Below are 14,852 nucleotides of genomic sequence, written 5' to 3' on the forward strand. Positions count from 1 at the left end.
ATGCTTTGTTAACTATTCTGCGCTTTCCAAAATGCTTTGTTAACTATTCTGCGCTTTCCAAAATGCTTTGTTAACTATTCTGCGCTTTCCAGAATGCTTTGTTAACTATTCTATGCCTTCCAGAATGCTTTGTTAACTATTCTGCGCTTTCCAGAATGCTTTGTTAACTATTCTGCGCTTTCCAAAATGCTTTGTTAACTATTCTGCGCTTTCCAAAATGCTTTGTTAACTATTCTGCGCTTTCCAAAATGCTTTGTTAACTATTCTGCGCTTTCCAGAATGCTTTGTTAACTATTCTATGCCTTCCAGAATGCTTTGTTAACTATTCTATGCCTTCCAGAATGCTTTGTTAACTATTCTATGCCTTCCAGAATGCTTTGTTAACTATTCTGCGCTTTCCAGAATGCTTTGTTAACTATTCTGCGCTTTCCAAAATGCTTTGTTAACTATTCTGCGCTTTCCAAAATGCTTTGTTAACTATTCTGCGCTTTCCAAAATGCTTTGTTAACTATTCTGCGCTTTCCAGAATGCTTTGGTAACTATTCTATGCCTTCCAGAATGCTTTGTTAACTATTCTATGCCTTCCAGAATGCTTTGTTAACTATTCTATGCCTTCCAGAATGCTTTGTTAACTATTCTATGCCTTCCAGAATGCTTTGTTAACTATTCTGCGCTTTCCAGAATGCTTTGTTAACTATTCTGCGCTTTCCAAAATGCTTTGTTAACTATTCTGCGCTTTCCAAAATGCTTTGTTAACTATTCTGCGCTTTCCAAAATGCTTTGTTAACTATTCTGCGCTTTCCAGAATGCTTTGTTAACTATTCTATGCCTTCCAGAATGCTTTGTTAACTATTCTATGCCTTCCAGAATGCTTTGTTAACTATTCTATGCCTTCCAGAATGCTTTGTTAACTATTCTATGCCTTCCAGAATGCTTTGTTAACTATTCTGCGCTTTCCAGAATGCTTTGTTAACTATTCTGCGCTTTCCAAAATGCTTTGTTAACTATTCTGCGCTTTCCAAAATGCTTTGTTAACTATTCTGCGCTTTCCAGAATGCTTTGTTAACTATTCTATGCCTTCCAGAATGCTTTGTTAACTATTCTATGCCTTCCAGAATGCTTTGTTAACTATTCTATGCCTTCCAGAATGCTTTGTTAACTATTCTATGCCTTCCAGAATGCTTTGTTAACTATTCTGCGCTTTCCAGAATGCTTTGTTAACTATTCTATGCCTTCCAGAATGCTTTGTTAACTATTCTATGCCTTCCAGAATGCTTTGTTAACTATTCTATGCCTTCCAGAATGCTTTGTTAACTATTCTGCGCTTTCCAGAATGCTTTGTTAACTATTCTGCGCTTTCCAAAATGCTTTGTTAACTATTCTGCGCTTTCCAAAATGCTTTGTTAACTATTCTGCGCTTTCCAGAATGCTTTGTTAACTATTCTATGCCTTCCAGAATGCTTTGTTAACTATTCTATGCCTTCCAGAATGCTTTGTTAACTATTCTATGCCTTCCAGAATGCTTTGTTAACTATTCTATGCCTTCCAGAATGCTTTGTTAACTATTCTGCGCTTTCCAGAATGCTTTGTTAACTATTCTGCGCTTTCCAAAATGCTTTGTTAACTATTCTGCGCTTTCCAAAATGCTTTGTTAACTATTCTGCGCTTTCCAAAATGCTTTGTTAACTATTCTGCGCTTTCCAGAATGCTTTGTTAACTATTCTATGCCTTCCAGAATGCTTTGTTAACTATTCTATGCCTTCCAGAATGCTTTGTTAACTATTCTATGCCTTCCAGAATGCTTTGTTAACTATTCTGCGCTTTCCAGAATGCTTTGTTAACTATTCTGCGCTTTCCAAAATGCTTTGTTAACTATTCTGCGCTTTCCAAAATGCTTTGTTAACTATTCTGCGCTTTCCAGAATGCTTTGTTAACTATTCTATGCCTTCCAGAATGCTTTGTTAACTATTCTATGCCTTCCAGAATGCTTTGTTAACTATTCTATGCCTTCCAGAATGCTTTGTTAACTATTCTGCGCTTTCCAGAATGCTTTGTTAACTATTCTATGCCTTCCAGAATGCTTTGTTAACTATTCTATGCCTTCCAGAATGCTTTGTTAACTATTCTATGCCTTCCAGAATGCTTTGTTAACTATTCTGCGCTTTCCAGAATGCTTTGTTAACTATTCTGCGCTTTCCAAAATGCTTTGTTAACTATTCTGCGCTTTCCAAAATGCTTTGTTAACTATTCTGCGCTTTCCAGAATGCTTTGTTAACTATTCTATGCCTTCCAGAATGCTTTGTTAACTATTCTATGCCTTCCAGAATGCTTTGTTAACTATTCTATGCCTTCCAGAATGCTTTGTTAACTATTCTATGCCTTCCAGAATGCTTTGTTAACTATTCTATGCCTTCCAGAATGCTTTGTTAACTATTCTGCGCTTTCCAGAATGCTTTGTTAACTATTCTGCGCTTTCCAAAATGCTTTGTTAACTATTCTGCGCTTTCCAAAATGCTTTGTTAACTATTCTGCGCTTTCCAAAATGCTTTGTTAACTATTCTGCGCTTTCCAAAATGCTTTGTTAACTATTCTGCGCTTTCCAAAATGCTTTGTTAACTATTCTGCGCTTTCCAAAATGCTTTGTTAACTTTTCCTCACTTTCCAAAATGCTTCGTTAACTATTCTGCGCTTTCCAAAATGGATTAACTTTTCAGAAAAATTACTCAGTAGAAAAACAATTTAAATGAAGAAAAGAATTTATTGAATTATTGCGTTTTATCAGGTTTTAATGTAAAAGACTTGTGTAAACACTTCAGTATGAGGCTTACTTCTCTTGATTTTTTTAACCTAATATCAGACTGTGGATGACTTTTTGTTAAAAATATGTCTCGTACATGTTCCAATGAATCATTTTTTAAGTAATTTCTGTAATTTATACTAATTTCAACATGAAACTTAAGTATATAATAATGTTTTCTCCTGAAATGTGGTTTAAAAGATCAATAATCTAGAAAGGCACCAAATAAACAGAAAATGCCACAAGAAATTCTCATTATAAATCAGGAACCAAAAGCTTTCTGAACTTATATGCACATATAGAACATGATCCAAAAGTTATATGCTTTTGACTTTCCAAACATTTACATTAGTTCATGAGTAATAAACATTTATACAAGGTCAAAAATTTATATATATATATATACTAGCAGGGGTGCCCGGCGTTGCTCGGGTGTTTGGAGGTGTATGCTGTGCAAAAAAAGCAAAAAAACAAAAAAAAATGGTTAATTTTTTAAAACTTTGACCCCTATTATGACCCCTTAAAATTTATTGTTTCGGGCTCAAATCACTTTATTAAGTTAGATCCAGGTTCAAGGAACCTATATCTAAAATTTCAAGTGTCTAGACCCAAAATTGTCGGAGGAGTTTGGTAGAGTTCTTAAAGGTCAAATCGTTGAAATTTGACCCCTTAACAGCCAAATTTCTGGCTGACACCCGTCACATCGATTTTCCCAAATCTCAGTACCCGGTATTTCAAATTTCGAGTCTGTAGACTAAAAATTGACAGAGTTATTGCGTAGGGAAATGTACACAGACAGACAGACAGACAGACACGTTCACTTTTATAGATATATATATATATATATATATATATATATATATATATATATAATTATTTTTTACTATAATAATTAAATATAATACTTGGAAAGACAATTGCAGAACTAACTTTGGGGTTACGTTCTATATGTTTATATAGGTTTGAAAATGCCTGATTCCCAGTCAATATGTCACCGAAACAAATACTGATAAATGTTTCTTATTGTAAATATCTAACAAGTTTGTTGTTTATGATTTCTACACATGTGATAGCTAAACACTATCTCCGTGATGAGATTACAAGGAAAATAAGCCTGGGTCTGGTGTTGTTGCATATAACAATAAAACCATGAAAAAAAAATGATACCGAACAAGTATAAAAACAGACTGGGACATCATAATTAAGAGGAGTCTGCTTGATAACACGGCGAAGCTTGTCCGTCTCCTGAAAATGTTGGCCTTTGATACGAGAGGAGACAAAATACATCTAAAAGTATATGATCAGCACAAACCAAACACCATGCAGAATAGATTATCCTATTAATGGAGTCCTATTACAAGAGTATCCACACACAAAGCGATTCATTTATACTTATAGAACATCAGACCAAAGTTATGACATTGATTGGTTTGGTCGTTTTTTTTTGTTTTTGTTTTACAGCATATCAACCCTTTTTTTCATATTATTTAATACTGAATCCAGTTATTTTGGAAATAATATTCATGTTGCATCCAGTTATTTTGTAGAAAGTTTTTATTCTTCAATCTTTTTCTATCTCCAATTGCTAGTTTGTAGCGTTTAGTTTGGTAGTTTTTTTTTTTTTTTACAGTGATCACCACTTATCAAGGCCCGGAAGCCACTCAGGGATAAGGGTTATTGCAAGTACATTGTTAGTGAGGAGATTTGCTGAAGTGTTTACTTAAGGGGGCGGTTCATTAGGAATTTGTTAACATTGGACTTGAAGACATCCAAATTGTAGTCTGGAGGGAAGCAGGCAGACGGAACAGAGTTCCACAGGCGTGCAGTTCTAAGAAAGAAGCTTTGTTCATGGAATCGGCGTTTTGATTTAGGCACAGATATAGAGTGGGGGAAATTTTTCACAGTGGATTCAGCTAGACGGGTGTTTCTTGTGAAAGATTGGCGAGGGGGGACCAGAGATTGGAGTTCAGACGAGCATCTGCCATGAAAATAACGATAAAACAAGGACAGGCTCGCAACGTCTCTTCTGTGGGAGAGAGGTTGCAGGGTAGAGAAAAGGGCATCCCCCACTAAGCCACGAAGTCTATTTTGTACTCTGTCAAGGCAGGATAGGCTGTTTTTAGCAGCTCCTGCCCAGATATGGCAACAGTATTCCATCCTTGGACGTACTTGGCTTTTATATAGATAGAGAATTGCATCAGTAGTGAGATATCTTCTGGAGCGGTAGAAGGATCCCACCATCTTTCCAGCGACCTTGGCAACAGACTTGATGTACGTGTTCCATTTCAGATCAGGAGTAAAGGTCAAACCCAGAAGCTTGTCAAAACACGGAGCCTCACCCAGACGAGAGCCATCCATCACAATTGATGCCAGATGGGGATCAGAGCGTTGATGATGTAAGGATAGGAGTTTGGTTTTGGATGCATTAAAGGTAACCAGCCACATCTTCCCCCACTGAACCATGCGCTCGAGATCAGAGGAGAGAGAATCAGAGAGAACTTTTTCATTTTCAGCTTTTGATGTGTTGCCGTAGATGGTTGTGTCATCAGCATAGATGTCAACGAATGATTTAAGTATGTGTTTAGGGAGGTCATTGATGTAGATCAGGAAGAGAGTTGGGCCCAGAATTGACCCCTGGGGGACTCCAGCATTTATATTGCAGACCTCTGATTTTTGTCCATTACTCTTATGAGCCTATTGGAGAGAAATGATTTAATGATTGAGAAAACATTTCCCGATTATACCGTAGCTGGAAATCTTGTGAAGTAGACCCTTATGCCATACCTTGTCAAAGGCCTTTGATATGTCAAGAGCAATTGCCCTAGAAAGAAAGCCTTTGTCAAGAGATTCACTTATCCTGTGGGATATAACTGTCAGCACATCTGCGGTAGATCTTGCAGAGCGGAAACCATATTGTGTGTCACTAAGGAGGTTATTCCTGCTGAGGTGGTTGACTATTTCTCTATTTAATATGGATTCCAGCAACTTACTCATAACACACAGGAGACTTATAGGTCTGTATTGAGAGGGAGATGACTTATCACCTGAATTCTTAAATATAGGGCAAACTGAAGAGGTCTTCCAGGGAGTCGGAAAGCACTTCTCCTTAAGGCAGCGCTTAAATAGTTTCGTAAGTATGGGAGCAAGTTCTGTTTGAAGCTTTTTTAACACTATAATTGGGATGCCATCAGGGCCAGTTGCTTTACTGGAATCTAGGTTCTTTATTAGCTTGGCGACCTTATGCACGGATATTTGTATGCTACCCAGCTTGTTCTGTGTTATAGGAGGAAATATGGGGAGTTGTATAGTTGTATAGTGGATTGTATTGCTTTTGTTTTTTGCCCTGCAGAACATGAATGAGTTTTGCAATGGGAGAGGGAAAAGGGTTACAGTATTAATGTTTGGTACATTTTAAGTTAGGAAACCAGTCAGGAAGTGGGGGGAGAGATAGAAAAAGAAAGGGGAAATGGAGAAGGAAAGAGAAGGGGGAACAGGTGAGTTATTGTTTTTGGTTTTGCAGAACATAAGTTTCGCAAAAGGAAGTAGAAAAACAAAAAGCATCAATGTTAGGTGCATTTCATCTCAGGAAGCCAACATCTTGAGACAGCCTGATCTGGTAGCACTAGGACAAATTGATTGGTTCTTCCTTGTCAAAAGTGAAATTCAAAAAGTAAAATATTGAATTTCAAGTAAAACCAATAGTATCTACTTAATTGTCATGTCAAAATAAGTAACATATCCAAAAATTATGAAAAGTAGACAATTATTAATGGAAATAGTTTTTGAAGATAATTAGTGAAAATTGAAAATGGAGTTTTGCAAAAAAAAAAAAAAGAAAATGAAAAGAAAATGAAAAGAAAAGAAAAAGAAAAGAAAATGAAAAGAAAAGCCGGAGAGTTTGTGAATCATAACAAAAGGGAGGTAAATCTTTTCTGAATTTTAGCAAAACTTAATTTTCACTAATTGTCTTCAAAAACTTTTTCCATTAATAATTTTCTATTTTATCGCTATTTCATAATTTTTGGATATTTCCATTATTATGACATAGCAATTAAGTAGATACCAATTGGTTTTATAAGAAATTCAATATTTTGATTTTCAAGTTTCACTATTATAGCAAAGAAGAACCCATTGATTTTACAAACACATTTGCATCAGTCATAAACATCACCTCAGGGGCAAAAAAATTAAAGAATAAATGATATCATCACCATTATCATCAGATAACTATTGATTTGCTTATTTTTTTGTGCATTCCACAAAAAAAAAAAAAAAAAATGTCCCATCGCCACAATACCACATCCCTATGCATGGTTTACAAGCTCTGATGAACTCATAGAACTTGTGCCACATCAACGTACATACTCCTGACTAACGTGACAAACAACAAAATCCTACCCCTTCACTATTGAAGTCCCTAGATGCTGAAAAGCCTTCTACTCTAATAGTTTCTTTCCTCGAGCTGATAGACTTTTGAATTCACTTTTGGTTTCCCTGACTACTAAACTACTGAAGTTTAATGGGAACAGACATCTCGCTGCTTGCTCCCCCACCTCAATCTCCTGTTAGACACAATCCCAAATAATAGCCCTTATGTTACAAGTGTCAATATGCCTCGTTTGAAGTGAAAAAGAGAGTAAATAAATAAACTGGTTCTTACCAGACGTTATTTTAGGGGCAGTCTGAAAATCCGCAAAGTCATCGTCTCCATAGATGTCAGCTGCTGACGTCATCTGACCATTATTGTCCTTAGAAAAATTATTGAAGCTAACAGCATTATAAGATGAATTCACTTGAAGAGTCGAAGTCGGAGTTGGAGTTAGACCTATAAAAATTTAAATAAAAATGAAAAGAAAAAAAAAAACAAAAAACTATTAAAAAAAAGTTCAGTTCTTGTGCAGAACTACCCCATATTAAAAATTGGTGCAAGTCCAGTTTAACCTAAACAAAAAATTTCAGAATTTTTTTTTTTTTTTTAAATAAGTTTAATTCTGGATTAAACTTAAAACTCAAAAATACAGAAAAATCTGTATGATGTATGTACCCATGGTGAAATGAAAATAGCATATTCCAAAAGTCACATAAGTTCAAGTACTTTTATTTTTATAAAGAAAATCATTTAAGTAATTATTATTAATTTGTAGGTTTACAATATAAATAATAGTTGAATCATTGTTGAATTATCTCCCTTTTTTGGGAGATAATTTTCAAAATTGTGGGCGAGACAGTTGCTCCTTCGTTACCCATACCATTTGATTTTCTTATTTAAAACACTTGGAAGCAAGGTTGATAGTATTACAGATGCATATGTATACCACTAGATGTAATCTTATAGGTTTTATTCAATCTAGATTTGGTTAGATTAATGGCAATCGACATATTAGGATGGACATAAATATAAAATATATTACAGATAATACATTTATATTGCCTTCTTTTACTGGTGTATGTATATATTTTATATATTTTCTACGCACTATCTGCTACATAATGTCAGTCTTCTACAATGATATATATATATATATATATATACACACACACACGTAAGTGACCGTGTCTGTTTGAGGAAGAGTCTATACCAAACACCTCTGTCAATTTCTGGCCTACAGACTTGAAACTTGATATATAAAGGATCTGGACCTGTGGGACAAATTCGATTTGATTTTAGCCAGTAAAAATAGCCGCTAACAGTTCAAAATTGACAAAAAAAATTGGAACTTGACTTAAAGTGCTCTTCTATGCATGCGCAAATATACATTTATATATTAAAGTAAGTTCACTTTTAACTATTTCCTATCCATTTGATGATAGCTCAAACAATAATAGCTAAGGCCGGAGTATTACATGTTTTGGTTTCGATTCTAGTTGATATCACCCAAGTCATGTTTTTTTTTTTAACTTTTGATATCATTATTATATATTGGGTACAATATCATAATCAATAGAGAGTTGGCTTTATAATAATAAATAAAAAATCTGCATAAATTAAAATATCATATGTAAGCATATTTTACTACTGGGCCATGCCAGGCGGCCACTACTATATATTGGGTACAATATCATAATCAATAGAGAGTTGGCTTTATAATAATAAATAAAAAATCTGCATAAATTAAAATATCATATTTAAGCATATTTTACTACTGGGCCGTGCCAGGCGGCCACTACTATATTTTGGGTACAATATCATAATCAATAGAGAGTTGGCTTTATAATAATAAATATGAAATCTGCATAAATTAAAATATCATATTTAAGCATATTTTACTACTGGGCCATGCCAGGCGGCCACTACTATATATTGGGTACAATATCATAATCAATAGAGAGTTGGCTTTATAATAATAAATATGAAATCTGCATAAATTAAAATATCATATTTAAGCATATTTTACTACTGGGTCATGCCAGGCGGCCACTACTATATATTGGGTACAATATCATAATCAATAGAGAGTTGGCTTTATAATAATAAATATGAAATCTGCATAAATTAAAATATCATATTTAAGCATATTTTACTACTGGGCCATGCCAGGCGGCCACTACTATATATTGGGTACAATATCATAATCAATAGAGAGTTGGCTTTATAATAATAAATATGAAATCTGCATAAATTAAAATATCATATTTAAGCATATTTTACTACTGGGCCATGCCAGGCGGCCACTACTATATATTGGGTACAATATCATAATCAATAGAGAGTTGGCTTTATAATAATAAATATGAAATCTGCATAAATTAAAATATCATATTTAAGCATATTTTACTACCTGTCCATGCCAGGCGGCCACTACTATATATTGGGTACAATATCATAATCAATAGAGAGTTGGCTTTATAATAATAAATATGAAATCTGCATAAATTAAAATATCATATTTAAGCATATTTTACTACTGGGTCATGCCAGGCGGCCACTACTATATATTGGGTACAATATCATAATCAATAGAGAGTTGGCTTTATAATAATAAATATGAAATCTGCATAAATTAAAATATCATATTTAAGCATATTTTACTACTGAGCCATGCCAGGCGGCCACTACTATATATTGGGTACAATATCATAATCAATAGAGAGTTGGCTTTATAATAATAAATATGAAATCTGCATAAATTAAAATATCATATTTAAGCATATTTTACTACTGGGCCATGCCAGGCGGCCACTACTATATATTGGGTACAATATCATAATCAATAGAGAGTTGGCTTTATAATAATAAATATGAAATCTGCATAAATTAAAATATCATATTTAAGCATATTTTACTACTGGGCCATGCCAGGCGGCCACTACTATATATTGGGTACAATATCATAATCAATAGAGAGTTGGCTTTATAATAATAAATATGAAATCTGCATAAATTAAAATATCATATTTAAGCATATTTTACTACTGGGTCATGCCAGGCGGCCACTACTATATATTGGGTACAATATCATAATCAATAGAGAGTTGGCTTTATAATAATAAATATGAAATCTGCATAAATTAAAATATCATATTTAAGCATATTTTACTACTGGGCCATGCCAGGCGGCCACTACTATATATTGGGTACAATATCATAATCAATAGAGAGTTGGCTTTATAATAATAAATATGAAATCTGCATAAATTAAAATATCATATTTAAGCATATTTTACTACTGGGCCATGCCAGGCGGCCACTACTATATATTGGGTACAATATCATAATCAATAGAGAGTTGGCTTTATAATAATAAATATGAAATCTGCATAAATTAAAATATCATATTTAAGCATATTTTACTACCTGTCCATGCCAGGCGGCCACTACTATATATTGGGTACAATATCATAATCAATAGAGAGTTGGCTTTATAATAATAAATATGAAATCTGGATAAATTAAAATATCATATTTAAGCATATTTTACTACTGGGTCATGCCAGGCGGCCACTACTATATATTGGGTACAATATCATAATCAATAGAGAGTTGGCTTTATAATAATAAATATGAAATCTGCATAAATTAAAATATCCTATTTAAGCGTATTTTATGACCAAGTGACACCATATGACCTACTACTACTTTATAAAATCTGACCTACCCAGCATTGCCTGGTAGTGGATCGACTTTTTGACATCCTCAACTGGTCTCCACGTACCCAGCAGTATATGCATCTTAAAATACTTTGATCTACATTCTGTGGTAACTTGAATGCCTACTGAAGAGAACTTGAATGCCTACTAAACACTATCCTCAAGCGTTTAAGGTCTCTCTATACAAGGGTTTGTCAAGAGAATCTGGCATAAGGATACATTTTCCTACAAGTAAACTGACCTAATATTCAAAATCACATAGTATTCGTGCCTCAAATAAGACTTCCTCAGTATGGCTAGCTAACACTAGCTTTTATGAAGAATGGTGCACGTTTGAAAAATTGATGTTATCTCAAGTAACAGCATGAAGCTGGATACTCCACCAGAATAGATGAATTCTTGTTCTGGAATCCAGTAAGAGACTGCAAGAAATGTATACCATAACATATTTAAATGGTCAATTGGGGGGGGGGAGGGAAATTATGTTTTCAGCTTCTTTACTAACTCAGTGTTTGAGAGAAAAAGAAGAGCTTTAATGGAATATTTAAATATCTATGTATCTCAGAAAGAGATCACGTGTTAGACCCAGGAAGTGGGCCTTTGGCTTTTTGAGAACTTTGATTGAAGTAAAATGAACCCCCCCCCCAATAGTTAACTTATCTATAGTGAATGAACGTCTGCGCATAGTGAAGACTCTTACCCTTCACACAGTAATGCTTAATACACATAAAATAGTCAAAACCCAGCAAACAGACAAGTTCAACCGTGATAAAACAACTCTCTATTCTTTATGGGTGATTGTTCTTGCGCCAATCATCATTATGTGCAGTATGATCACATTCACAGACCTGTTCTTATTCAGTCACCAAAGTTAAGCAATGTTGAGCCTGGCCAATATCAGATGGGTGACCATTTGGGAATACTAGGCATTATATGTAGGAAAATGTCCACACCTCCCTACAGGAACTTAAAAAACCAAATGTTATCTCTCATGACCGGGAAATACACAGTAACTGAGGGCCGCTTGTGAATCTGATATTCCCATGAAACTTCCTCCTTAGGGGGAAGTTGATTCAACCCACCTAGGATGTGTACGGCTTCCTTCGAATTATCATCAAATGGATGCTTTAGCAGAAAGACTGTGGCAGCTTCGAGGAAGATCATCCTGTATGGTAACTGAAAATTGCATTGCTTTGATTAGTGGACAAAATAAAAATGACTTGTCTGTGTGAGGAAACAGTTTCTACCTCATTCCTCTTAAATTTTGGTCTACAGATTTGAAACTTGATGTATAGGAGATTAAGATCTGTAGAACAAATTTGATTTAGATTTTATCTGCAAAAAAATAACTTAAGGAGCTAAAATTGAAAAATTGGAACTTGGCAGGCATAAGTCAACTAAACATGTATCTTCTACGCATGTGCAAATATACATTTAACCATTTAAGTGTGGTAATTTTGAAAGTTTAAATATGCATGTATCCTTAGGTCAGATGGTAATGAATAACGTTAGAGAATTACGTGCTTTTGTTTCGCTTCAAGTCATTTTTTTTGTAACTTTTGAAATCACTACTATATATGGGGTAAAATATATAGCAGTGATTTCAAGAGTTATAATTGGGTACAATATATGTACTGTAATGCCTCCCTCGAGGAGGTGGCTAGGACTCTTATTTCATTGGATTCTCGGCACGTGTCGTCTAGGCTCCTCGGAGGTTGTTACATAATCTGGTATGCTGAAAGCGAATATCGAAGCGGCAGGCAGGAAGAAAGACAACGATTGTAGTCTACCTACAAAAACTTAATTCTCATAAAATTATGTACAAATGTTTTTACAATTCTCATTCAGATTTTGTAAGTTCTTTTCAAAGTCTCAACTCTCTTCAGACAGCGACAGACGGATGGATGAGGTGGGGAGGAGTCCTCTCTCCAGGGAACGGCGTGTTTATACGACCTGTTCTCTCCAAATTCAACGAGCAATCTGTTTAATTTTAGAGTGCATCAACCGATGTGGGTGCGGTGGAAGTCTCCCCAGCCAATCAAATCACGCTAAGCCCCAACGATCTGAGACCCCATTCAAGACTAAGAATCACATAACCTCGAGGTCACCAACCATCACTCAGCCAGTACAATATGTTCGCCTAACATCCTCGCATTTCCTGTTGTTGAGTTTTCCCAAATAACAAAATATCTCAGGTTTTCCACCCCCCCCCAAAAAAAAACAAATATATCTATTTTGAATTAAAATATATCTATATTTATCTTCTCTATCTTAAATCCTTGAATTATCTGGCGTCACACGGGAATACAAAGCTACCTCAGCGTAGTTCTAACACTCCTCAATGGGGGATTACATTACAGTACTGACATACAGAAATTCAAGTGCAATGTGAACCGACATCTTGCTGCCCAACTCCATAAATAGTAACCCTGCAAATCTATTGTGAGTGTCGGACTGACTTCCTCATCTTGGTTGTTATAGTCACAACGTTTCGGCCGTTTTACCCTCCGGCCTTCATCAGGTGTTTTGTATCGAACTGGGGAACCGTTTGTAGGAGTCTCGAACCCAACCCTTTATTATTATCACGGAGATACCCAAAGGTGCTGGGTTCAATCCTGGACGAAGGCAGTGAAAAGTAACATTCAAAACAGAGAATCAGCAACTGTGTCCTAAAGCCTAGCTGGAGTCCGAACACGGTACCCCCGTAATAATAATAATAAAGGGTTAGGTTCAAGACTCCTAACAAATGGTTCCCCAGTTCGATACAAAACACCTGATGAAGGCCGGAGGGCAAAATGGCCGAAACATTGTGACTATAACAACCAAGATGAGGAAGTCAGTCCGACAATCTCAATAAATGAAAACACCTCATCTCAAAAATACAGACAATTACCTGCAAATCTAGTCTCAAATAGTAGCTCCTTTTTTTTTTTTTTTCTTTGTAAGATTGTAATGCTGGGTATGAGGCAGCCAAACCAGCTACCAACATTGTCCTGCTTTTTATTGAAACCAACCAAGAGCTCTTTTTAGTATCCTCGCTGTTCCCTTAAGTGCAATTGTCTGCATCTCTTTTGCACTTGGTTCACCAGGAATATAAGTTAGGTAGGACTCCAGGTTCTTCCTTCATAAGCCATGTGGCAATTATAATAACTGGTATGATTGATATCTCCTTAAGATTCTAGTTTATTTTCATATCCTACATGAGACCTCGGTATTTGGTCCGTTTCTCTCTCTGTTCTGTTTAGATCACCAGCATTAGGGACACTCACTTCAATCAGAGTTGCAACTCTCACTTATTCCATATAACTATGTCAGGTTTCACAGCTGCATTTTAAAAGGTAGGTGGCTGTAGGGATTACATGGTCGTAATGTATGGTATATAAGTCATTTCCAACTATTCTTTAAGGTTGATGTTCCCAGGATTTGCTGCTACACTGGATGTTTATTTTTTTACAGATGGTCCAGTGGAGGTATTTACATACTCCATTATGTTTCACTGTATAGTAGCCGTCCCCCAAAAGAACCTTGCAAGTGGCCTTGTACCTTGTTTGCGGTAAAATGACAATATATATATATATATATATATATATATATATATATATATATATATATATATTAATATAATTGGCTCTATAATAATAAATATGAAATCTGCAATTATAATTAAAATTATATCTAAGCATATTTTATGAGCAAGCGATGCTAAACTGCCTGTTAGTCTATTAGAGTGTTAGTCTATATCATATTTCTCTTTGTAAAACCAGGTACTACCCTGCTCGACAATAAATGCTAACCCTAACGTAATTTCCGTGGTTTTCTCCATCTTCTTTTACATTGGCAGCACAGATTCACAAGTATAACAAAAAAATAAAAATAAAAATTCACAAGTATAACAAAAAAAAATAAAAATTCACAAGTATAACAAAAAAAATAAAAATTCACAAGTATAACAAAAATAAATAAAAAT

The 14,852-nt window shown here is 34.9% G+C and overlaps 1 protein-coding gene across 1 annotated transcript in view; it reads right to left on the reverse strand.

Annotated features, from left to right (window-relative positions):
• LOC145268358 (synergin gamma-like) overlaps positions 1-14,852 on the reverse strand; it is a 171,221-nt gene that overhangs the window by 80,865 nt on the left and 75,504 nt on the right. The window contains exon 11 of the mRNA XM_080123890.1: positions 7,458-7,622. Coding sequence (XP_079980016.1) covers positions 7,458-7,622 — 165 coding nt within the window. The remainder of the gene's footprint in view (positions 1-7,457; positions 7,623-14,852) is intronic.

The sequence above is a fragment of the Euprymna scolopes genome, chromosome 43 (assembly GCF_053919585.1).
Source record: "Euprymna scolopes isolate OS-2025 chromosome 43, ASM5391958v1, whole genome shotgun sequence".
NCBI classification, from domain to species: Eukaryota; Metazoa; Mollusca; class Cephalopoda; order Sepiida; family Sepiolidae; genus Euprymna; species Euprymna scolopes.